Consider the following 24,818-nt stretch of genomic DNA (forward strand, 5'->3'; position numbering starts at 1 on the left):
ACTTCTAGTCTGAGCCATGTTGGTAGATGCAGACTACTTGGTTGGGGTCCGCGTGCCTATCGTAACCAATGGTTGGAGACTCTTGGTGACATGGCTCAGAATCGATCACAATGGCGTCGGTGTATACACTCCCTGTCTTCCCTTAAACTAAGAGATTAAAATCACTTCATATCTTTCTTTCTACGAACCAATTCTTTCTTCTTGTACTATATCTCTATAGGCAATCTTTCTCTTATATATTACCACCTTTGACCTAACCATTGCTGTGAATCCGGTGTTCATCTTGTTGTGCTGATGCGGTATGGCAACCTAGACCGATGCACATATGTGCCTGGTCCTACGTTGTAGCTGACTGACTTACAATAAAAATTCTGTCCACATAGGCTTTTTCTAATTGGATAGTCTTTTTAATCTTAGACAATAAGAACATCTAAAAATAGACTAAAGTTTATCTCAAGAGGCTTTAAAAAATTGAGTTGTAAGCATAACATTTTAAGAATATATTCATATATAAAGTAGCAGTAATCCGAATTAAAGGGGTCATTTGTTTTGAAAGAGAAAAATTTCTTTCTTTGAACGAGTGTAAACTTTTCTATTTCTTAATTAGGTTAGTGTCAATTTTTTTGCTAAAATGAATTCCTATTCTGACTAAAGGTATGTCGTTAGAGTGTCGAAAGTGACCATTGAAGTTTGAAATCTGGTTATTTACAGTTCCAAATCCTTGTATTTCAAAACCCTTAATAATCTGTTGAGTGACTCTTATAAGATTAGGCCAGTGGTCTTTGGATATGTATAGGTTTATTCAACTTTCTCTCTCTACCTATTTAGATTTCTAGAACAATTAGTGTATCACATATTGTTATTTGTTTGTATACTTGCATGTATGAAAAAAGACTGAATATTATTTCATTCTTATTATCCTGGAGGAGCAAATCATCTAACATTTAGCTAGATCTTTAACCGGTAGCTATCTCCTAATTACTTAAGTTGACCATCCTTATCAACGCATAAATAGAAATTAATGCATACAATCCTATCCGGCTAATGATACCATATCACTTTGTTCCACAAAATAATGTCTATGCCACTGACGAAACTAATTTTCGCAACTCAACATTTTTCAACTTCATATCATTCAATGTTATGATTTATCCCATTGAAACTAATTATTCCATCTTTCCCCTCTTCTTCTTTTCTTTGAAAGGTTACAAGCCAAAGAACGTTCTCTCTGCTGATACTCAAGCAGATTAAACTGGCTTCTTTCTTTTCACCCCGCCCATCAAACACTTCGTTGTTTTTGTAATCCTCCATTTATATTAGGAGAAAAAAAAATAACTACAAGACTAGTCAGCCCAATTTTTTCTAGATTTTTTATTATTTCATTGTTTTTTGTAAACTTATGGTTGTTAATTTGTCGATTTTTTTTCCAATGTGTTCATTTCTTTTGTTTTAAAAAAAAACTGAATTTTTAGTTGAAAATAAGATTATATGTAGCCAATTTGAAGTTGGTTACTAATCTGTATAAAACTTTTGTTGAGTAAGTGTTTATACTATACAAATATTTATGTGTATGTTGAGCACTTTGATAAGTAAAACTATCTATCAAGGCTTTACTGGTATTTTCATTTTACATTCAAGGTATCATAAGGATCAAACCGAATAATATTTATGCATATTTTTTAAAAGAAAATCATGCTCATATAATTAACATCTGTATGTTCCCAGTCTCCTCATTACTTTGTTCTAATAGATTGGAATATTTTATATATTTTCCTTCGGGTCGGTATGTCAATAAATTACTGTATTTGTGTGTGTATCAATTTCTTCTACTTTGCCAATTATTGCATTCATTTCCTGTAGAATACTGATTTCTATGCTCCGTTAGTTTTTTTTTTTAAATCATTTTACGCAAGAAAGCCAGTGTTAGATGCTTCTATATCTCATATCTCTAGTTTGATTTTTACTGGACGGTCTAAATCCTCCTAACTGTTAAACATTTATGTCTGCTAGAGATTTCTATCGTTCATAGAGTAAAGGTTGAGATTGAACTTCGATCAATAGATAAAGAATACCACACTCAAAAGACCAGTCATGTAAGTTCATTGATCAAATGAAAACTTAAGAGCTCGGCTTTTTAGGAATTTTACAATACACACGAGTAGAGGTAATCGCAAACCCCTCTAAACTATATTATGAAGAACTAGTCTATTCATTCGTCCTCAGCAAAAGTCAGTAGAGAAGTCCATTTTTCAACCTTCTAATTTTACTGTTTGCTATGGCACTCAGTGACATATTTGAAGATTACTAAGTATCTGATTTATAGTCTATCGATCAGGCAGTGAAATAATCCCAATTACTTACTTATTTAGAGCCTATCACAGAGTATACGCGTTTGATTTCAGGAGTAAATGTTTTAGTAGTGTCCTTCATTTCGATATCAATTAGATCGGACAATATTGTCGACGGGACCACCACTTTTGTGTCCCCTTATATGACTCCAAGTAGATCGTATGAATGATTGTTATCGAAATATACATCCTGGCTATCGTCGTATACAATCATCGAATTAATCCGCATTAGTGAATAACGGAATCAAATAATTCAAATACGAGAATAGATGTTTGAATATGTCTATTTTGTACACTCGTTGATCAGAACAGATAATCGCAGCGAAGAAGAGGGCGAAACGAAAGGACACACAGTGGAAAAGGCGTGTGAGCCAACTTGATTTAACCAAGCGTTAATCGATACTTATGGTCACACAAAAATAAGCTACAGACATGTGATGAGTAGGATAAGATATATACACATACGCTCATATAAAAGCAGTCAGGGTTGATAAGTGAATAATTAACAAGGTTAAAATGTAGCTTGAGAAGAGTGGATAAATCTGCTTGTCCAGAAGCTAGGATAAGCTATGTGGGCTCGACATAGTACCAGCCACTACAATCTCTCGTCTTCTCTGATAACCCATCTGGTGAAAGCAGATTAATGTTCTCGAGTTTTGAGAATCAATAAGTTGTTTCTGGAGTTCGGATACTGCTTGTCTCCCACGCAAACTATAAAATAGGACCTATGTTGTTAAAAGATGGTGGATGTAAGGGGGTAATACCTATAGAAATAAAAAAGTAGGTAAACGATGATTGACACGTCACGTCGAAAATGATATAATAAATGAATGAATCATACGGAGTCACCAAAAATTAATTTTCCTGACCAAATTGAGTGGGCATTGAAAGAAGAACCGCAACTATATTATTTACTTGTAGACATTAAATCTATCTTTGAAGAAATTCCAGCCACTTGTAGGGTGCAAATTATAATGAAATAAGCTACGAGAATGTTAATAATATTATACCAACGAATGACGATCGGCAACATCCTATGGTTTCTCAATAGTGATTTTCTTTAGTGATATTTTAGATTGGTGTGATTACAAAGACCCAGTCTAGAATACCTCTACACCTCTGATCCACCGCTTGTCAAATAGTATTGACTAAGCAAATATGATAAAATATTAAGAAATTGTAACTAATTGTGCAAGCAAAACAAAGTGTGCATTCTTACACTTCACAATATGACCAAGCTAGTGGAAGGATGTATATGCTTGTCACATTATGTATACTTAAGCAAATGATTCTCCCCCACCCACGAAACAATCTTGGATTTCCATGTACTCATGTTACTAATAACGTGACCTTACTGACCTGAACTGTTTTATCACAACTGATACCCTTATTATATGTGCACATTGTGGCGTGTGGGTATACACAGAGGTTGAAGGATCTTTTTGTGACTCCTGGACATTCTGGTTTCGCAAACACTTGTTACGTCAATTGATTTATAACAGCATGGAGGAGGGAATCTATGTAAAATACATGAGGTGTGAGAGGACCCAACATCTACAATGACATCTGAAATGTGATCACAGTATAACTCGTTTAAAACATTTTTTCTTACACTGGCTAGAAGCAAATGGATTGTAAGGGTAAGTAACATATGATATGAGCCCATCAGAACTATAAATAGATTTGAACCCATTGGGAACTTGTGCTTCATATTGACTAAGGTTTTCACTAGAAACGAATGACTTGTGCGAACAAACATTTATTATGATATCTCCAGGATTTGAATAATTTAAAATATTTTCTCAAATTCACTAAAGACTTCATTAGAAACCAATGAATCATTAGGACAGTCAGCATCTGATTTGACAGCATCAAGAATTTGATCAAAAATCGATTGATTTTAAACATTTGTCTCACAATTATTTTGAATTTCACTTGAGGTGACTGAACAATTAGAGTATGATGAAACTGATAAAAGAGCATTTAAACATTGCCCAGGGTCAACATTATTAAAGAACTTGTTGACGTCTTCAATCAAAAAACTGTTCCTTATTAGATCACGAGATGTTTCAGTTACCTCGTTAAATATGTCTATAGATTTTGAGTGCAATTCCGGATTTGATTTTCTGGGCATGTATTCCATTAATGCACTCACAACCAATATATGAGATTTAATGAACACATCTTCATTAAAATGAAGCATTGACTTTAGTTCTGAGACTGAAACAACCATGTTCCTACATCAGTAACCACGTCGCTTGTTGTTACAGTGTCTTGACAAATAAACGCAGAAGTATGTTTATAACTGAGGAAACAGGATTTGGGGTATGTTGAACTGATAACTGAGTTATAACGGGAATCAGACAGTAATATTGTAAAATGAAATCTGTAAATTCACCCAGCGATTTTTATGGTTTTCCTATTTCCAAAATTTACATCGCCATATAGTTATTGCCCTCGTTTTCCTAAATGCTATATTCGGAACATTTCATTGTCAAAAGATTTGAACGCTCGGCGAAGTGATCATAACGCACGAAAACCATTGACAGCGACTGCACTGCAATGCGTAGTTGTTTTTAAATCATGACTTATTATTACTCCTAAGTCTTTACGCTCTTGAACACATGGTAAAGGTTTACCATCAATAGTATAATGGTAACTGTTACCGTGACCGATGTGCATTAGCACACTCTTCTTAGAATTGATTTCTAAGCCCCAACCTCCAGCCCATCTAACTAATTCGTCTAAGTGCGCTTGGAGATCAAAATGATCAGCCTCACTTTTCATTGCTCTCCAGATTTTTACGTCATCCGCAGACAATAATGTCGACGACCTAAGCAATAGCGGTAACTCATTAACGTAGAGAAGGAGGAGCAGAGGGCCTAAGATGGTGCCTTGAAGTACGCCACTATTGACCGGCTTCCAATCGGATAGCGTCCCATTGACCCTTACTCTCTGTCTGCGGTCACATAAGAATTTACCTATACACTCCCTTACAGTACCTATTATTCCGAAGCTCGTGAGCTTCTGCATAGGACCTAAGTGTGAAACCTTGTCGAATCCTTTGCTAAAATCTATCACATCGACAGACAGACAGACCGTTATCTAGGGCTACTGTCCAATCCTCTCTCGCAATAAGTAAGTTAGTCAAGCATGAACGCTTGTTACGAAATCCGTGATGCTCAGGAGCTAACAGATTGCGTGAATCTATGTGGCTTAGCAACCTAACCCGAATTATCTTTTCAAGCAACTTAACGACAATGCTAGTTAGACTGACAGGCCGGCAGTTAGGTACGATATGTCTCTGACCATCCTTAAATATAGGACTGACGATAGCGTCTTTACAATCTCAAGGGGGTCGAGCGAGTGGAAGGGACATGTTGAAGAGTGTCGCGAGCGGTTTTGAAATAATGTCCGCAAGAGATGACAGCAGCCGTGCATGTAATCCGTCACGGCCCGGCATCGTACAAGATTTGAGGTTACTTATTTATTTATCGAATTTATTTACCTGCCACAACGTTGATGTACAGCTTGTTACGGGTGAACTGAAGAAATTTTTCTGATTAAAACCTTTTTGTATGTCAGAAACGCTTATCACTGATCACTTATACCTCTGCAATTCCCACAGAGCGAAAGTAAGAACAGAAAGACTGATAAAAGTGAAAATTTACTAACCCCCAAAACCCGACAACGACTCTAGTCAAAAATACACTCATTTGTACATTGATTGTACACCCATGTTGAATAATAATTAGAATGAAATGACATATATGAGAAACAGTCACAGTTATAACAAGTCACATGTTGAGCATAACTCATTTCAAATAAATACAAGAATATCGTATGTTACACAGAATAAAATATCATGCCGGAAAACAGAAATAAATACTGCGCTGTGTAATCATTACATTAACTTAAAGCGGATGTAATGTTAAATAAAAATCATAATGAGTAAATCAATCAAATTTTGACATTTCCTCCCGTCATTGTTACGGAAGAACTGAAGACATTTGTCTGATTAAAACCTTTTTGTATATTAATAATTTTACTGTGTTTTTGGATGTATTTGTTTTACCTAACTTTTGAACTTGTTTATATAATTGATTTCGAACATTTCGGTTTCTCTCTGTCATTGGTTTGGTATTTGGGAGTTTTTGCTCCGGGAACCTACAAAATTGAAGGTTTGTTTTGTAATTGTTATAATTATTGTTGTTAGAACGACATTTAGGTCAACTATTTGTAAATCGCGAATAAACTTTGGTATCTAATTAGGATTTGGTTCTATTGTTAATTTGGGTTCGTGAATTGCAAATAGATCGACAAACCGTACTTCAATAAAGGGAACGAGCAAAAACTTGGACGTGACATAAAGTTCTTGAATTCTGGTTCTGTGTTCATACAGTGGGTTTGTCTGGACAATAATTTTGGATCCAAATTTCTGGTTCTACTGGTCGGTTTCGTTTGGAATAATTCGGATTTGTTTTGGAACGAAGGCATACTATGGAAACACGAAGCAAAAGACCGAGGGAAAATGACGAATTGGATGGTAAAATTTCCAGAGCTGCTTGTGGTATGTATGACGTTAATGATGATAAATGTGATGTTAGTATTAATAGTATGTCCTCTAGTCAGCTTAGTACTTCTAGATTAAAGTTAGGTAAAGCATTACTGAGGAAAAAGAATTTAGAAAAAGACTTGGATTAGAACGACAGCTTAAGATGTTAGATCTCCAAGAAGAGGTTGATATAGCTGAATTGGAATGCAAGGTCATCGAGGACGATGAACAATTGCCTGTAGACAAATACGGGATAAAAGCCAAGGTGGAAAGTTCTTTGGATTGTGATACTGGGTGTAATAATCACTCAAGGGAGATATGTAACATCTCAAAAAGCGACTGGGTTGATGAATTGAAGGATACGTTACATACAATGGTTAATAATATGGTTTTACCTAAGATTGATATGATGTACTGTGATGGACAACCGGGTCAGTACTACCGTTTCATTAGTCAGTTTACTAGCATTATAGAGAGTAAACCGTCCGATAAGGGCCAATTGTTGCCGTATCTGTTATATTATTGCAAAGGAAAGGCCAGAACGGCTATTGAAGCATGCATTTCTTTGCCCAGTCATTTGGGTTATGATAGGGCTAAACGAATTTTATGATTTATTTGGTAAGAAACACCTTGTTGCACGAGAACTAATTACTGAGTTATTAAGCCACAAATCTATTGAAGGATCAGCTGACATATTAACTGACTTTGCGATTAAGTTACGTAATGTATGTATAACGTTGAAGGAAATGGGATACATGTCTGGTGTTAATTCTACGGCTAATTTGGAAGTAATAGTTTCATGCCTACCACTAGAATTATAGAATAGACGAGTGGAAGTCGCCGATTAGATCATGATGCACGGGAAGGAGCTGAGCTTTGAAGAATTTGTGATCTCTGTAGAAGAGAGGGCCAGAATTGCTCGAACATGTTATGGTAGATTAGTACAGTGTAACCCAAGGTTCGGTAAAAGGAATTCTGAAGACCAAGCTGATGGGAGATCATGCTTTCATGCAATTAGGCGAGACCCAAGCAACTCAGTCAAGGTTTCACGTTGTGAAATCTGCTTAGGTGATCATGAGGCTACAGATTGTCCAAGGTTAACAAAAATGAATGTAAGAGAAAGGAGACAGGAGGTAAGATGTGGTCTATGCTATTTATGTTTGAGGGAAGGTCACATAGCTATGTCATGCAACTCAGGCTTCAAGTCCGACGTTGAGAATTGAAAGGTTCGGCATAATTCATTATTATATATTGATGGTATTGACAACCATGTGGTGAACTTAGCTAAGGATTGGAACTCCTCAAAGGTTTGTTTGGGTATCATTCCGGTCAGACTATACGGTCTCAAGGGATTTTTGGAAACATACGCCCTTTTAAACAGTGGTTCAGATACTTCTCTTGTATGTGAAGAGTCAATTAATCAGTTGGGCCTCAAAGGTAAAGAGACTTCGATAAAAGTGACGACTGTGAATGGAACTACTACTTGTGAATGTCTGGAAGTAAATTTAGAGGTATTTCTATTAGATGAACGGGGTTCTATAAGGATCAACAAGGCTTATACGACCAAGAAACCTCCGATCGATTATGCAGAACCCTTAACCGAAATTCGGCTGAGACGGTGGAAACATTTAAAGGACATAACCCTCCCGAGGTTGCAAAGTAATCTTGTAGGAATATTGATTGGGTGTGATGCTCCAGATGCACATTGGGTCCTGGAACAACGCCTGGGAGACAGGAGGCATCCGTCTGGTGTGCGTACTCATCTCGGTTGGATGATTATAGGTCCTAAAGGAGTATCAAGGTCTCTACATCGAGTTCAGTGGTGTCATTGTTCTACTAATGATATTTTGCGAGATATAGAAAGATTATATAATCATGAGTTCGAGGATGCAGATATGTTTCGTAATGGATATTCTGTCGAAGAAAAAGAGCTCTAGAAATAGTTAGTAGTTCTTTTAGACTGGAGGGTGGCCATTTCCAAGTTGGTCTACCGTGAAAGTATGACAAGCCAAGGCTACCGAATAATTTGGAACTAGCTGAACGCATACTAGAGTGTTTAAGGAAGAGGTTTGTGAAAGATAATAGTCTTCTGGAGAAATATCAAGTTGTGGTGAATAAACATTTGAGTAAGGGCTATATCATTGAAACTAGTAAGGAGGGATTTGACCGTGATGCTGTTTGTTCGTATGTTCTCCATCATCTTGTTATCAACCCTAAAAAGCCTGGAAAACTGAGAATTGTTTTTGATTGTGCAGCTGTCTATCAAGGTTGTTCTCCTAATGGTCAGCTTTTGAGAGGACTAAGTACTGTAAATAGTTTAATTGGTGTACTTCTACGATTCAGATTAGGTAACGTAGCATTAGCCGCTGATACCGAAAAGATGTTTCTTCAAGTAAAGGTCTCGAGACAAGATAGGGGAGCGTTTCGTCTATTGTGGTGGGAAGACGGTGATATAAGACGGCAGGTTACGGAGTATTGTTTAACAGTTCATCCGTTTGGAGCCGTGTCCTCTCCTTTTTGTGCTAATTTCGCTCTTAGGAAAACGGTAGATACATTCGGTAAGAAATTGAATAAAGATGTCCAGGTAGTCGTAGATAAGAGTTTCTATGTCGACGACTATTTAGCCTCCATCGATAATGTGCAGGGTGCAATTGAGCTAGCAAAAACCCTTGGTTTACTCCTCGGAAAAGGTGGGTTCAGACTTACCAAGTGGATAAGCAACTGTTTACAAGTTCTCGAATCAACTCATCCAGAAGAGAGAGCAGAAGCCGTAAGAGGGATTGACTTTGAAAGACTTCCTACGGAACGCATGTTGGGATTATTTTGGAATACTATGGTTGATTCGTTTGAATTTGAAGTTCGCATACCGAAACGCCCCCTCACTAGGCGAGGTATGTTATCGAGTGTAGCCTAACTTTACGATCCCTTGGGATTGTTAGCACCGTTTATACTTCCCATGAAGCAGTTACTTCAACGTTTAGGTAAATTGGGACTAGGATGGGACAAAGAGATTCCAAATGAGGAAGGCAAACGCTGGTTGGATATTTTAACTGAATTTCAGAGGGTTGAGAACGTTAGTTTTCCACGTTGTGTATTGTTTTCGCAAACAGACCGCTCGCTCCTGGAACTTCATATTTTCAGTGATGCCTGGGAAAATTTTTGATTGTGCAGCTGTGTCACGTCCAAGATTTCGCTCGTTCCCTTTATTGAAGTACGGTTTGTCGATCTATTTGCAATTCACGAACCCAAATTAACAATAGAACCAAATCCTAATTAGATACCAAAGTTTATTCGCGATTTACAAATAGTTGACCTAAATGTCGTTCTAACAACAATAATTATAACAATTACAAAACAAACCTTCAATTTTGTAGGTTCCCGGAGCAAAAACTCCCAAATACCAAACCAATGACAGAGAGAAACCGAAATGTTCGAAATCAATTATATAAACAAGTTCAAAAGTTAGGTAAAACAAATACATCCAAAAACACAGTAAAATTATTAATATACAAAAAAGGTTTTAATCAGACAAATGTCTTCAGTCCTCCCGTAACACTCCCGACCTAAAGAACCAAAGTTCTTTTTACAGGAAAATAAATAGGTAACAATAATCCAAGTATATGCATCACAAGCAACCAACAACGGGCATTCAATATACCAACAATCTCGTGATCCCTAGGACTTACACCAGTACGCCAAGGGATCCGATTAGCTACCTACCATCTGCAGCTTCAGGAAGACGCAGTTTTCGAACATCTCTTATTAGGGTCCCCTTCCTTGTCCTCAGTTCTACCTGTCTCACTATTCTATCCTTACTTAGTATCACTCTGTTATGGATGCAGAGGAATATTCCAATCATTATCATGTTAAGTCTAATGATGTCCCTATTGGCCATTATTTATTTCACTCGTTAAATATTGTACAGATGTTGTTTTCTATTTTTGTGGTACGATGTGGTCTGTTTGGTTGGTATATAAACAGAGTATGTTTGAAATACAACGATTCATATCTCGGAGGCTGTCACTTGTGTTCTGGACTCAACTGGCTGGGTTAGACAGCGAAGCAGGGCCAATCAGAACCCTAGGCCGTTCATTTGGTGTTTTCCGTGTCACTGTAATCGATCAATAAAACGCTGCGCATCTAACCTGCAATCCACCCGTTACAACACACTCTCTGTACTAGACCTAAGGGCCACTTCTTTTTCTCGGAGAAGTTAGAACATATGATTACTAAGTCACCCTCCCGTATGTTCCTCTCTAGTTGGGTCCACTTGTATCTACGCTGAAACAGCGAAACATAATCCTTAGACCAATGTCTCCAAAACACATGTGCCAAGGAATTCGCTTGCTTCCATCTCTTAGAACAACTGTCACTAGACAGAGCATTAGTGAATTCTGCAACGTTCTCTCTTAATAGTAACAGTTTTGCTGGTGTTATTGCATCGAGATCATTCGAGTCGTCTGTAACAGGAATCAAAGGTCGATTGTTAATTATACGCTCAGCCTCTATCATGAAAGTTTCAAGGCATTCCTCTGTTAAAGATTGTTCCTTTACAAGAGCACCCAATACCCTACGTACAGAGCGAATCATGCACTCCCATACTCCTCCCCAATGACTAGCAGCCGGAGGATTGAAATGCCAGCCAATCCCTTTTTTTTAGTAAATCAGAGTGTATACGCTCCTGCACCCAACCCTGAAGACATCTTAGTTCACGTTCAGCCCACACCAGATTTGATCCATTATCATTGTATCTCTTTTGGATAACCTTTCCTACTGACAAACCTCATTAGTGCCATGATGAGTCTGTGGTAAAACCATATGTCACCTCCAGATGCACGGCTTTCAACCTTAGACAAGTGAATACACAACCATATCGCTTCTCAGTACTTCTACCATGTTTAATCATAATGGGTCCAAAATAATCTGCCCCAATTGATAAAAATGGATAGTGACCACCTTCTATCCTGGTCGGAGGTAATGGTGCCATTAGTTGCTGAATGGGACGGGTGTTCCTCCTTTTACAATAAACACAATCCTTTATCACCCTCCTCATATCTAAACAACCCCTCAGAACCAAAAATATTTCTCGGACCGTTGCCATTACCCGTGTAGCTCCAACATGTCCCTCCAAAATATGGTAATACTGTAGAATCAAATTCAAAATTGTATGGTTCGATGGTAATACTATGGGATGCTTCCTCGACTTGGGTCAAGAACTAATTTGAAGTCGGCCACCGACACACAATAATCCATTTACCATCATTGGATTTAAGGTTCGTAACGGTGAATTTATTCTCACGTTGCTAATGGTATCAAACAACAACATTTCAATCTCTTTCCGGAATACTATGCGTTGGACATATCGAATTAAATCTAAGCAAGTTAAACTTAACTCATCAACTCTGAGCATACCCACCTGTAGAGACAGATCAGTTCTATCAGAACGCATTATCAATGAATATCGCTTAAATCGGGTTAACCATGCAACATCCTTAAGTAATCTAGTCCGATCTGAGTAATAATTAATGAGTAGATTAACGATGGATTCTTCAACCATTACATGCGCGGACATTGCCTTCTTTAATTCCAAGAGATGGGGGTAAGGGCCTTGTACAGCAGCAGCAGGCCAACACTCCTTTGGCTTCTTCAGAAAATGTAGACCCTCCCATACCTTGACATCATTGATGTTGAACTTGAGACCTCTGGATGCAAAGTCTGCTATGTTTTCTTTCGAAGGTACGAATCTCCTTTGGTTCACCTTAGTAAGACTGTGAATAGTTGAAATCCGGTTTGCTATGAATGTTTTAAACTGGCTCTTCTCATTTCAAATATAATGTAAGACAATCATGGAATCCGTTCAAAATCCAACCTCTGCAAACTTAATATGTAACTAGGATTGCAGCTGGGACCCCATGTGAGCTGCTAACACTGCTGCCGTAAGTTCCAAGCGCGGTATAATTTGAACCTTCAAGGGGGTTACTCTTGCCTTAACCGTAATAAGACGAGAACATATTTCAGTATCAGGGATGTAAGAGGGGACGCATGCAACTGCACCACATCGTTTCCCAAGCATCACTGAAAATATGAAGTTCCAGGAGCGAGCGGTCTGTTTGCGAAAACAATACACAACGTGGAAAACTAACGTTCTCAACCCTCTGAAATTCAGTTAAAATATCCAACCAGCGTTTGCCTTCCTCATTTGGAATCTCTTTGTCCCATCCTAGTCCCAATTTACCTAAACGTTGAAGTAACTGCTTCATGGGAAGTATAAACGGTGCTAACAATCCCAAGGGATCGTAAAGTTAGGCTACACTCGATAACATACCTCGCCTAGTGAGGGGGCGTTTCGGTATGCGAACTTCAAATTCAAACGAATCAACCATAGTATTCCAAAATAATCCCAACATGCGTTCCGTAGGAAGTCTTTCAAAGTCAATCCCTCTTACGGCTTCTGCTCTCTCTTCTGGATGAGTTGATTCGAGAACTTGTAAACAGTTGCTTATCCACTTGGTAAGTCTGAACCCACCTTTTCCGAGGAGTAAACCAAGGGTTTTTGCTAGCTCAATTGCACCCTGCACATTATCGATGGAGGCTAAATAGTCGTCGACATAGAAACTCTTATCTACGACTACCTGGACATCTTTATTCAATTTCTTACCGAATGTATCTACCGTTTTCCTAAGAGCGAAATTAGCACAAAAAGGAGAGGACACGGCTCCAAACGGATGAACTGTTAAACAATACTCCGTAACCTGCCGTCTTATATCACCGTCTTCCCACCACAATAGACGAAACGCTCCCCTATCTTGTCTCGAGACCTTTACTTGAAGAAACATCTTTTCGGTATCAGCGGCTAATGCTACGTTACCTAATCTGAATCGTAGAAGTACACCAATTAAACTATTTACAGTACTTAGTCCTCTCAAAAGCTGACCATTAGGAGAACAACCTTGATAGACAGCTGCACAATCAAAAACAATTCTCAGTTTTCCAGGCTTTTAGGGTTGATAACAAGATGATGGAGAACATACGAACAAACAGCATCACGGTCAAATCCCTCCTTACTAGTTTCAATGATATAGCTCTTACTCAAATGTTTATTCACCACAACTTGATATTTCTCCAGAAGACTATTATCTTTCACAAACCTCTTCCTTAAACACTCTAGTCTGCGTTCAGCTAGTTCCAAATTATTCGGTAGCCTTGGCTTGTCATACTTTCACGGTAGACCAACTTGGAAATGGCCACCCTCCAGTCTAAAAGAACTACTAACTATTTCTAGAGCTCTTTTTTCTTCGACAGAATATCCATTACGAAACATATCTGCATCCTCGAACTCATGATTATATAATCTTTCTATATCTCGCAAAATATCATTAGTAGAACAATGACACCACTGAACTCGATGTAGAGACCTTGATACTCCTTTAGGACCTATAATCATCCAACCGAGGTGAGTACGCACACCAGACGGATGCCTCCTGTCTCCCAGGCGTTGTTCCAGGACCCAATGTGCATCTGGAGCATCACATCCAATCAATATTCCTACAAGATTACTTTGCAACCTCGGGAGGGTTATGTCCTTTAAATGTTTCCACCGTCTCAGCCGAATTTCGGTTAAGGGTTCTGCATAATCGATCGGAGGTTTCTTGGTCGTATAAGCCTTGTTGATCCTTATAGAACCCCGTTCATCTAATAGAAATACCTCTAAATTTACTTCCAGACATTCACAAGTAGTAGTTCCATTCACAGTCGTCACTTTTATCGAAGTCTCTTTACCTTTGAGGCCCAACTGATTAATTGACTCTTCACATACAAGAGAAGTATCTGAACCACTGTTTAAAAGGGCGTATGTTTCCAAAAATCCCTTGAGACCGTATAGTCTGACCGGAATGATACCCAAACAAACCTTTGAGGAGTTCCAATCCTTAGCTAAGTTCACCACATGGTTGTCAATACCATCAATATATAATAATGAATTATGCCGAACCTTTCAATTCTCAACGTCGGACTTGAAGCCTGAGTTGCATGACATAGCTATGTGACCTTCCCTCAAACATAAATAGCATAGACCACATCTTACCTCCTGTCTCCTTTCTCTTACATTCATTTTTGTTAACCTTGGACAATCTGTAGCCTCATGATCACCTAAGCAGATTTCACAACGTGAAACCTTGACTGAGTTGCTTGGGTCTCGCCTAATTGCATGAAAGCATGATCTCCCATCAGCTTGGTCTTCAGAATTCCTTTTACCGAACCTTGGGTTACACTGTACTAATCTACCATAACATGTTCGAGCAATTCTGGCCCTCTCTTCTACAGAGATCACAAATTCTTCAAAGCTCAGCTCCTTCCCGTGCATCATGATCTAATCGGCGACTTCCACTCGTCTATTCTATAATTCTAGTGGTAGGCATGAAACTATTACTTCCAAATTAGCCGTAGAATTAACACCAGACATGTATCCCATTTCCTTCAACGTTATACATACATTACGTAACTTAATCGCAAAGTCAGTTAATATGTCAGCTGATCCTTCAATAGATTTGTGGCTTAATAACTCAGTAATTAGTTCTCGTGCAACAAGGTGTTTCTTACCAAATAAATCATAAAATTCGTTTAGCCCTATCATAACCCAAATGACTGGGCAAAGAAATGCATGCTTCAATAGCCGTTCTGGCCTTTCCTTTGCAATAATATAACAGATACGGCAACAATTGGCCCTTATCGGACGGTTTACTCTCTATAATGCTAGTAAACTGACTAATGAAACGGTAGTACTGACCCGGTTGTCCATCACAGTACATCATATCAATCTTAGGTAAAACCATATTATTAACCATTGTATGTAACGTATCCTTCAATTCATCAACCCAGTCGCTTTTTGAGATGTTACATATCTCCCTTGAGTGATTATTACACCCAGTATCACAATCCAAAGAACTTTCCACCTTGGCTTTTATCCCGTATTTGTCTACAGGCAATTGTTCATCGTCCTCGATGACCTTGCATTCCAATTCAGCTATATCAACCTCTTCTTGGAGATCTAACATCTTAAGCTGTCGTTCTAATCCAAGTCTTTTTCTAAATTCTTTTCCTCAGTAATGCTTTACCTAACTTTAATCTAGAAGTACTAAGCTGACTAGAGGACATACTATTAATACTAACATCACATTTATCATCATTAACGTCATACATACCACAAGCAGCTCTGGAAATTTTACCATCCAATTCGTCATTTTCCCTCGGTCTTTTGCTTCGTGTTTCCATAGTATGCCTTCGTTCCAAAACAAATCCGAATTATTCCAAACGAAACCGACCAGTAGAACCAGAAATTTGGATCCAAAATTATTGTCCAGACAAACCCACTGTATGAACACAGAACCAGAATTCAAGAACTTTATGTCACGTCCAAGATTTTGCTCGTTCCCTTTATTGAAGTACGGTTTGTCGATCTATTTGCAATTCACGAACCCAAATTAACAATAGAACCAAATCCCAATTAGATACCAAAGTTTATTCGCGATTTACAAATAGTTGACCTAAATGTCGTTCTAACAACAATAATTATAACAATTACAAAACAAACCTTCAATTTTGTAGGTTCCCGGAGCAAAAACTCCCAAATACCAAACCAATGACAGAGAGAAACCGAAATGTTCGAAATCAATTATATAAACAAGTTCAAAAGTTAGGTAAAACAAATACATCCAAGAACACAGTAAAATTATTAATATACAAAAAAGGTTTTAATCAGACAAATGTCTTCAGTTCTTCCGTAACAATGACGGGAGGAAATGTCAAAATTTGATTGATTTACTCATTATGATTTTTATTTAACATTACATCCGCTTTAAGTTAATGTAATGATTACACAGCGCAGTATTTATTTCTGTTTTCCGGCATGATATTTTATTCTGTGTAACATACGATATTCTTGTATTTATTTGAAATGAGTTATGCTCAACATGTGACTTGTTATAACTGTGACTGTTTCTCATATATGTCATTTCATTCTAATTATTATTCAAAATGGGTGTACAATCAATGTACAAATGAGTGTATTTTTGACTAGAGTCGTTGTCGGGTTTTGGGGGTTAGTAAATTTTCACTTTTATCAGTCTTTCTGTTCTTACTTTCGCTCTGTGGGAATTGCAGAGGTATAAGTGATCAGTGATAAGCGTTTCTGACATACAAAAAAGGTTTTAATCAGAAAAATTTCTTCAGTTCACCCGTAACAAGCTGTACATCAACGTTGTGGCAGGTAAATAAATTCGATAAATAAATAAGTAACCTCAAATCTTGTACGATGCCGGGCCGTGACGGATTACATGCACGGCTGCTGTCATCTCTTGCGGACATTATTTCAAAACCGCTCGCGACACTCTTCAACATGTCCCTTCCACTCGCTCGACCCCCTTGAGATTGTAAAGACGCTATCGTCAGTCCTATATTTAAGGATGGTCAGAGACATATCGTACCTAACTGCCGGCCTGTCAGTCTAACTAGCATTGTCGTTAAGTTGCTTGAAAAGATAATTCGGGTTAGGTTGCTAAGCCACATAGATTCACGCAATCTGTTAGCTCCTGAGCATCACGGATTTCGTAACAAGCGTTCATGTCTGACTAACTTTCTTATTGCGAGAGAGGATTGGACAGTAGCCCTAGATAACGGTCTGTCTGTCTGTCGATGTGATAGATTTTAGCAAAGGATTCGACAAGGTTTCACACTTAGGTCCTATGCAGAAGCTCACGAGCTTCGGAATAATAGGTACTGTAAGGGAGTGTATAGGTAAATTCTTATGTGACCGCAGACAGAGAGTAAGGGTCAATGGGACGCTATCCGATTGGAAGCCGGTCAATAGTGGCGTACTTCAAGGCACCATCTTAGGCCCTCTGCTCCTCCTTCTCTACGTTAATGAGTTACCGCTATTGCTTAGGTCGTCGACATTATTGTCTGCGGATGACGTAAAAATCTGGAGAGCAATGAAAAGTGAGGCTGATCATTTTGATCTCCAAGCGCACTTAGACGAATTAGTTAGATGGGCTCGAGGTTGAGGCTTAGAAATCAATTCTAAGGAGAGTGTGCTAATGCACATCGGTCACGGTAACAGTTACCATTATACTATTGATGGTAAACCTTTACCATGTGTTCAAGAGCGTAAAGACTTAGGAGTAATAATAAGTCATGATTTAAAAACAACTACGCATTGCAGTGCAGTCGCTGTCAATGGTTTTCGTGCGTTATGATCACTTCGCCGAGCGTTCAAATCTTTTGACGAGGAAACGTTTCGAATTTTATATCCCGCCTATGTAAGGCCACATTTCGAGTACTGTATCCAAGCAGCTAGCCCATGTCTGGTAAAGGATACTAACTCACTTGAGCGTGTCCAGCGTGTGGGAACGAAATTATTGAAGGGTCTTTTTCAACCCCTTATAATGAACGTTTAAAACGCCTAAACTTTTTCCACTTGTCGAATCGTAGGACGCGAGGTGACCTTATACTGGCATTTCGTATCTTTAATTATGATTTGGGTGTTAATATGTCTTATCTTTTTGCTCCCTCCAGCACTAATAATCTCCGTGGTCATAACAAGAAGGTTCACAAGCCGCGATCTAAGAAACTTAAAGTGGGGTCCCGTTTTTCTCATCGAGTAGTCAATGGTTGAAACGCCTTACCAGAACAAGTGGTATCAGCCCCATCAGTGAATATTTTCAAGGAGAAACTGGACGTTAACTGGAAGGCAATCTGTCAGGATTACCACAGTTTCACCAACCTACTATCTTTATTACTGAAGACTGAAGCTCTGTAAGTTTTCGACAGTGGATGCTGACCACATTAGTTTTAATGGACTCATCTAAGTGAAGGTGCTCGGTCATGCATCTGCACCAGATCACGAGTGGAAACGCCGTGCTCAATGTCCCCTGCAATCGCTAGCCAGATTAGATCAGACGATCCTCGATATGTTGATAGCCTATCAAATATATCTTCGAACCTCCTCGCTTTTGTCTTTTGATTTACCTTGGTGGGTATGATTCATATCAAGTGTTACTAGTTAAAGCGTTTTCAAACTCCAAATACCTGTGGCATCTTCATTGATGAGCCTAATGTGATCTGGTACACCAAATTGCAAACTGTGAGTCTGTTCCCTTTTGGGATTCTATATATCATGGCCTTGTAAGATCCGTTTTGAATATTATGTGTGTGTGTGTGTGTGTGGAAATCCCTACATGTATATACTTGCACTTTGTTCCTATTGATCCCCTTAGTTGTACATTGTTAATTTTTGATTACATTTGAATTGTTAATATTTGTATTTTATCATAGTTTTTATTTTTATTACGCCTTCACTAAGTCTCCGTGTTTCTTCCCGAACTGCACTTATGTTGTTTTACATTATACTTAGTCTTGGCTACACACATATTGGTTTGTTCCTCCTTTTGATTGCTTTACCTGTGTTGACTGGAATTGAGCATTTTTGGTTGTGAATTGAGGCACTCTTCCAGAATTGGAAACACTTTGTGTTATAAGGCGACCAAATATTATTTTTTGAGCGAATCTGTCTATCCAGATAGGATAGAATAACATTCATTTGTTGTGATTTGTAATTTTTTGCATCCTTTATCAACTTCCTTATTTATTGTAATTTAGATTTGATCAATTGAACAATTATTGGTTGGGTAGCTGAGTGGTCATATTTGTTTAGGTAACAATGTACATTTAAATTTATGATGAATTATAGAACCATCTTTTCACCCAATTACTCTGTTTTGGTTTCAAACGGGCAAGGGCGCATATCTAACCCACCTGGTCAGCTGTCCATCAGTCCAAACTTTAGTTTGGATCTTACAGTTCTAAACAAATATTAATTGGTCGACGTCGTTTGGCTTTCGTTAAGTTGATTCCAATTATCGTTTCTGGGAATATTTGGTCGTTCCCTTGTGATACCAAATAATCGTCGAAGGAAATTAGGCCCAAGGCTCGTGAATGTTAAGGGAGATGAACAAAAGAATGGATCCCCTCAAACAAGGCGAGTGCCTTTTGATGCTTCTGTGTGTCATGGTTCATATTCCGGTAGGGACAATTGTCATTATAGTGAATCTAGTTGTGATATAATGACAGATAGCATAGAAAATCTTAGTTTAGACGTGAAGCAAGCGAAAAACGTGATGCCTACGGTGCCTTTGGTAAGTCTAGAGTTACCAATGGTTAAATTAAGTTATTTTGACGGCCAACCAAGAGGTTACTGGAAGTTTTTAAGGGAGTTTGAGGCCTATGTAGAATCAAGGCTCACGGATGATAGTCAACGCCTGCTTTATTTGATACATTATTGTAGTAGTGAAGCAAAAACAGCCACTGAGAGGCGTGTTATGTTGGAAGCCTCTGCTGGCTACAAGAAAGCCAAGGAAATTCTAAAACGGTTGTTTGGACAGGCGCATGTAATTGCTCGAGAAACTTTAGAGGACTTATTCAAAACTGCAAATGTTGATTATAGTGATCCGGAGCAACTGTCAAACCTAGCTATAAGAATGGAAAATTGTTCCATGGTCTTGGAACAGACGAAGTATACAGCTGATTTAAATTCCCTAATTACTTTAGAGAGAATAGTAAGGCCCTTGCCTCAATCTATGCAGTAGATAGATAACTTGGACTCCTATTGTAGTACGTGAAAACAGGCTGGAGAAAGAAAAGCCGGAAATTTGCTGCGAGCATGTAGTGTATGTATGTTCTTTTGGCCATAAAAAGAAGCCAGAGGGCCATGGTGAGAGAGTAAAAAGGTAAATGATTATTATTATTGTTTTCAATTTTCATAGATCAAAGTTTAGTGGTTGCAAGGCCTTGTTTCGTTTACGGTATTATGTGAACCGGGTTGAAAGTGCACACAGACGACTGAAGAGAAAGTTGTCTGACGGAGACGCGTTGACTAAATGTATGTGGAAGACATTTACATGGCAGAGGCAATTAAGCAAACGTAGGTCACTTCAGTCCAGCTTACACTGTAGTCACAAACGTAGATACGAAGCTGAAGATTGCTTAATGCCTCTACTAAGCAAGCTAACCACCTATGCTGGCTCTATAGTCCTTAAAGATTATAAAAAGGGGACTGGTGTACACCAAGAATAACCAGTCACCCTTTGTGTTCTTCGTAGACATCCCTCTCTGTCCGGTAGTGCATATAAGCAACGGCACTTGCACTTGCCGTTTATTTAAAACATGTCGAATTCCATGTAAGCACATGGTTTTTACTCATCTACAAATGACGGAGTTCACAGGTATGTTATGTTCATCTTTGTATCATGAAGTAGTTGATTTAGTTTTGACGCAGTGTTGCAGATGGACTTGGACAGCCTGTGGAGATGTAGATGTAAATGTACCAGCTATTTCGTCTCCAGATTGTACTGAAGCGAACAGGCTGTATCGCATTCTACGCAGTAAAATCCACACACTCAGTACACTTTTCTGACAGACGACGGTGCAGCACACACTAAGGCAATTGATAGATCAAGTTGATGAATTAATATGCATGAGGCGTCTGCCTACAGATTCCGAACATAGTAAGTCCACTGGTTCTTTGGAAATCAAAATCTAAGTATTTATAATTGCATCTATTAAGCTAATACTCGTACCCTCTATTTCAGATACTCAATGAACACAAATCGCGTCATGTGTGCCTGCTGCGTTGCCAGTTTTTGTTAATACCTTATTAAATAAAAGTCTTATATTCACTAAATACAGAGTTTCTTGCTATGTTTGGTATAAGGGGATGAAAACATTGAACAGGCCTGTAGTTGTGTTTTGGCAGGCGCGTGACCTCACGTTACTGGTGACCCGCAAGTGTACCTAAGGTATTGATTGCAAATCCGACGGCATCCCAGTAAACAGCTATGGCTCAAACGCGTACCTGTCAACGTACTAGTGCAACACGTCATGGCGGCTGAAATAGGTTATAAGAAGGCCCAGAATTGGGGGTTACCCACTGCTTGCTTATCATATGGTATTAGAGACAGGGACGGTTGGGATGTGTAACGTATCCATCCATCAACTGCTGTGACTTAAATTTGCTACACACCAACTAGGTGCTCAGAGGCTTGCGTTTCACAAGTTTCTTGTAACGGTTAACTAGATAAAACGAAGTAGCATCAGGTTTACAAATTTACTCAGGAACTTTAATTAACAATGGAATATGAAACAAAGATTTACACCATGTTACCAACTACATTGTGGCGTTGGTAGTTAATCTGCTGTATTTGTTGTTTCTTCTTTCAAACGAAAGGGTATAAGAAGTAACTCCAAAACACTGGAAGTGGATGTCCGGCATGCTTTTAGTAATCTGCTGTTAGGTGGATCTCCCATAAAGTTTCATAGGGCTATAGTTCTAAAGGTGAAACACTGTAACATCTGTGACGGCTCACTCCTGTTACATTCTAAATAAAAGATGGTAATGGATTTAGTGAAGAATGTTGAAAAGGTAAATAAGCACATTAGATGTTTCTAAGGAAATAATTTATGCAGCTGTGACTTACCTCGACTTCATGAATATCAGATCACGCCAGCTACTACTATTCTGCTCCCATTTAAGTATTCTCATGCATCTGCATCTAGTTCAATAGGAAGACATACAAGCAGAGTTATCGTCTGATAAACTAAAAGTTCCAGTTGTCAAAAAGATTCTTAACATTTATCCACAGCCAGCTACATTTAATTGAGACACAGAACACTCATCTTCTAAGACTGTATACTGCTGTTTTGGGGGCAACTAAAAGCTCAGACGCTTAGCTATCCTGCTACCGACGTTATTGCTGGGGAAATTGTTTAATGATAGTGGTCTTGAAACATGAACAGTGTTAGACGTACTGTCTACAAATAAACACCTGTAGCGGTAAATAAATCCCCAAAATAAATAGCTCTGTAAGTTTTCAACATTGGATGCTGACCAGATTAGTTTTAGTGGACTCACCAAGCTGAAGGTGCTCGGTCATGCATCCGTACGTGTGGGAACGCCGTGCTCAACATCTGCTGCAATCGCTAGCCAGACTAGATCAGACAATTCCGATATATTGGCAATCGTCAAATACAACTTCTGATCTCCTCGATTCTGTCTTTTGATTTCTCTTGGTGGGTACGAGTTATATTAGAAGGTGTTACTGGTAAAAGCGTTGTCAAACACTGAATACCTGTGCCATCTTCACACCAAACGTACTTAAAGCTATCTTATAATATATGACAAGAACAGTACCAAAGGCACTTTTTTCCTATTTTTAATCAGACTGATTTCAATCACTATACTCATTAAAAACAGGCAGTTCTACTTACTAAACTGGTCCGTTTCGTTACAGGCTTTAAGGACTACACTTAAGTATACTATAATTCTATAGAATAATCTAAATTATACGGCAACCAAGAATACTAAACTAAGCAAGTGTCATAATTATTGTTCCATTTGCACAGACATGTTGCTAAACGGAGTAAAATGAACATAATTGAGCCGATAAAAGCAAAACACGAAATATAGGCCAGTCGAACTTACGTAAGAGAAGACAAAGGATATATATATATTGCTTTGAGACTGAAGACAACAGTCAGTTGTTCATAAAAACATAGTCTACAGTACAACAAAGATTTCTTCAGTAACATCATGCACTGATGGTCTATCTGGAAACAATAACCTGTGTGATTAAACTAACTATGACTTGAGATATTATTCCAGCGTGCAATGAACGCATAGTGTAACGCAGTCGGACGTGGCGAATAAAAATTAAAAACAGAGCAGAATTAAGAACACAATCTAGTTATTTAATTAAAAATATATTATGAAATGACAAAATCTGTGGTTGCTTGAACGCACAGATGACCCTGGGCGATACATTAAGTTTACATGGTTGCGTTGCGGATAAATTCACCCGACCACGAGGTGTGACTTCGACGTTAGCTGGTCCGTCACGCTATTCCCGTCTATCCCGAGTAGGTCTCCGATCACTTGACATAGATCATCTACGTTGGTGACCTACAACTTTCTATAATGTATGTAATTGATCTCCCAAATATAGTAGTCCCCAATGTTGCTATACGCTGACTATATAAAAATCTGACATCAAATAACGGGAGACGCAAATGCATGCGCGCTTCAAGCAGACTTAAATATTGTGATCAACTGGTCTACGGAGTGGCTGGTGCCCATCAACACGGCAAAGTGTGTCTACAGGCACTTTGGGGAAACAAAGGTAAACGGGTACAACATAGGGGGAACGCTTGTACCCGTGGTCTGGTCTCACAAGGATTTTGGAGTGACAGTGGGTCATGATCTTAAGATCACGGCCCATCACCTGGTAGTCACAGCTAAAGGGTTTAAAACCCTTTGGGCTGTAAGACGAACATTCGCCAAGTTAAATACTACCATGTTCAACACAGTATACACAACTTTAGTGAGAACTAGGCTTGTGAACTGCGTTCAGGCTGCAAGCCCCTGTTCAAAAGGTGACTAGGATATCCTGAAAAAAAAGGACAGAGGGCAGCTACCCGTGCAATTCCAGAGCTCTAGGGTTTACCATACCAAGAGCGGTTTAAAAAGCTAGACCTCTTTACTCTGTCCTATTGCAGATTAAGAGGTGACCTGATTCTGATGTATAGAATACTTGGAAATGATTTGGACCTCATGAATCCTTTCGTTTTTTTTCTACCAGATTTAGACAACTCAGAGGACATGGTAGGCAAGTGTAAAAGGCAAGAATCAATAAAATATCCGTGGCATACAGGTTTTCTCATCGAACCTGTTATCCGAAGCAGTGGTGTCTTCACTTTCCACTAGCTCATTCGAAGGAAGACTGGACACTCACAAAAGCATAATAGTAAAGGAAAAACGTTGGCCGTATGGCCTCTGTCTTTACTAAAAACAACTGATTTGTGAATTTCATCCC

The 24,818-nt window shown here is 38.6% G+C and overlaps 1 protein-coding gene across 2 annotated transcripts in view; it reads left to right on the forward strand.

The window, feature by feature from the left end:
• TMEM8A (Transmembrane protein 8B) overlaps positions 1-14,356 on the forward strand; it is a 60,943-nt gene extending 46,587 nt beyond the window's left edge. Inside the window, exons 13-14 of one of the 2 annotated variants that reach the window (XM_051212313.1) lie at positions 1,205-6,529; positions 6,565-14,356. In XM_051212313.1, coding sequence (XP_051072483.1) covers positions 1,205-1,251 — 47 coding nt within the window. In that variant the 3' untranslated portion in view covers positions 1,252-6,529; positions 6,565-14,356. Of the gene's footprint in view, positions 1-1,204 lie in introns of those variants that run through there. The other variant, XM_051212314.1, reaches the window with a different exon arrangement.
• Positions 14,357-24,818: the final 10,462 nt, after the last annotated feature.

Source organism: Schistosoma haematobium, chromosome ZW (assembly GCF_000699445.3).
Source record: "Schistosoma haematobium chromosome ZW, whole genome shotgun sequence".
In the NCBI taxonomy this organism is placed as follows: Eukaryota; Metazoa; Platyhelminthes; class Trematoda; order Strigeidida; family Schistosomatidae; genus Schistosoma; species Schistosoma haematobium.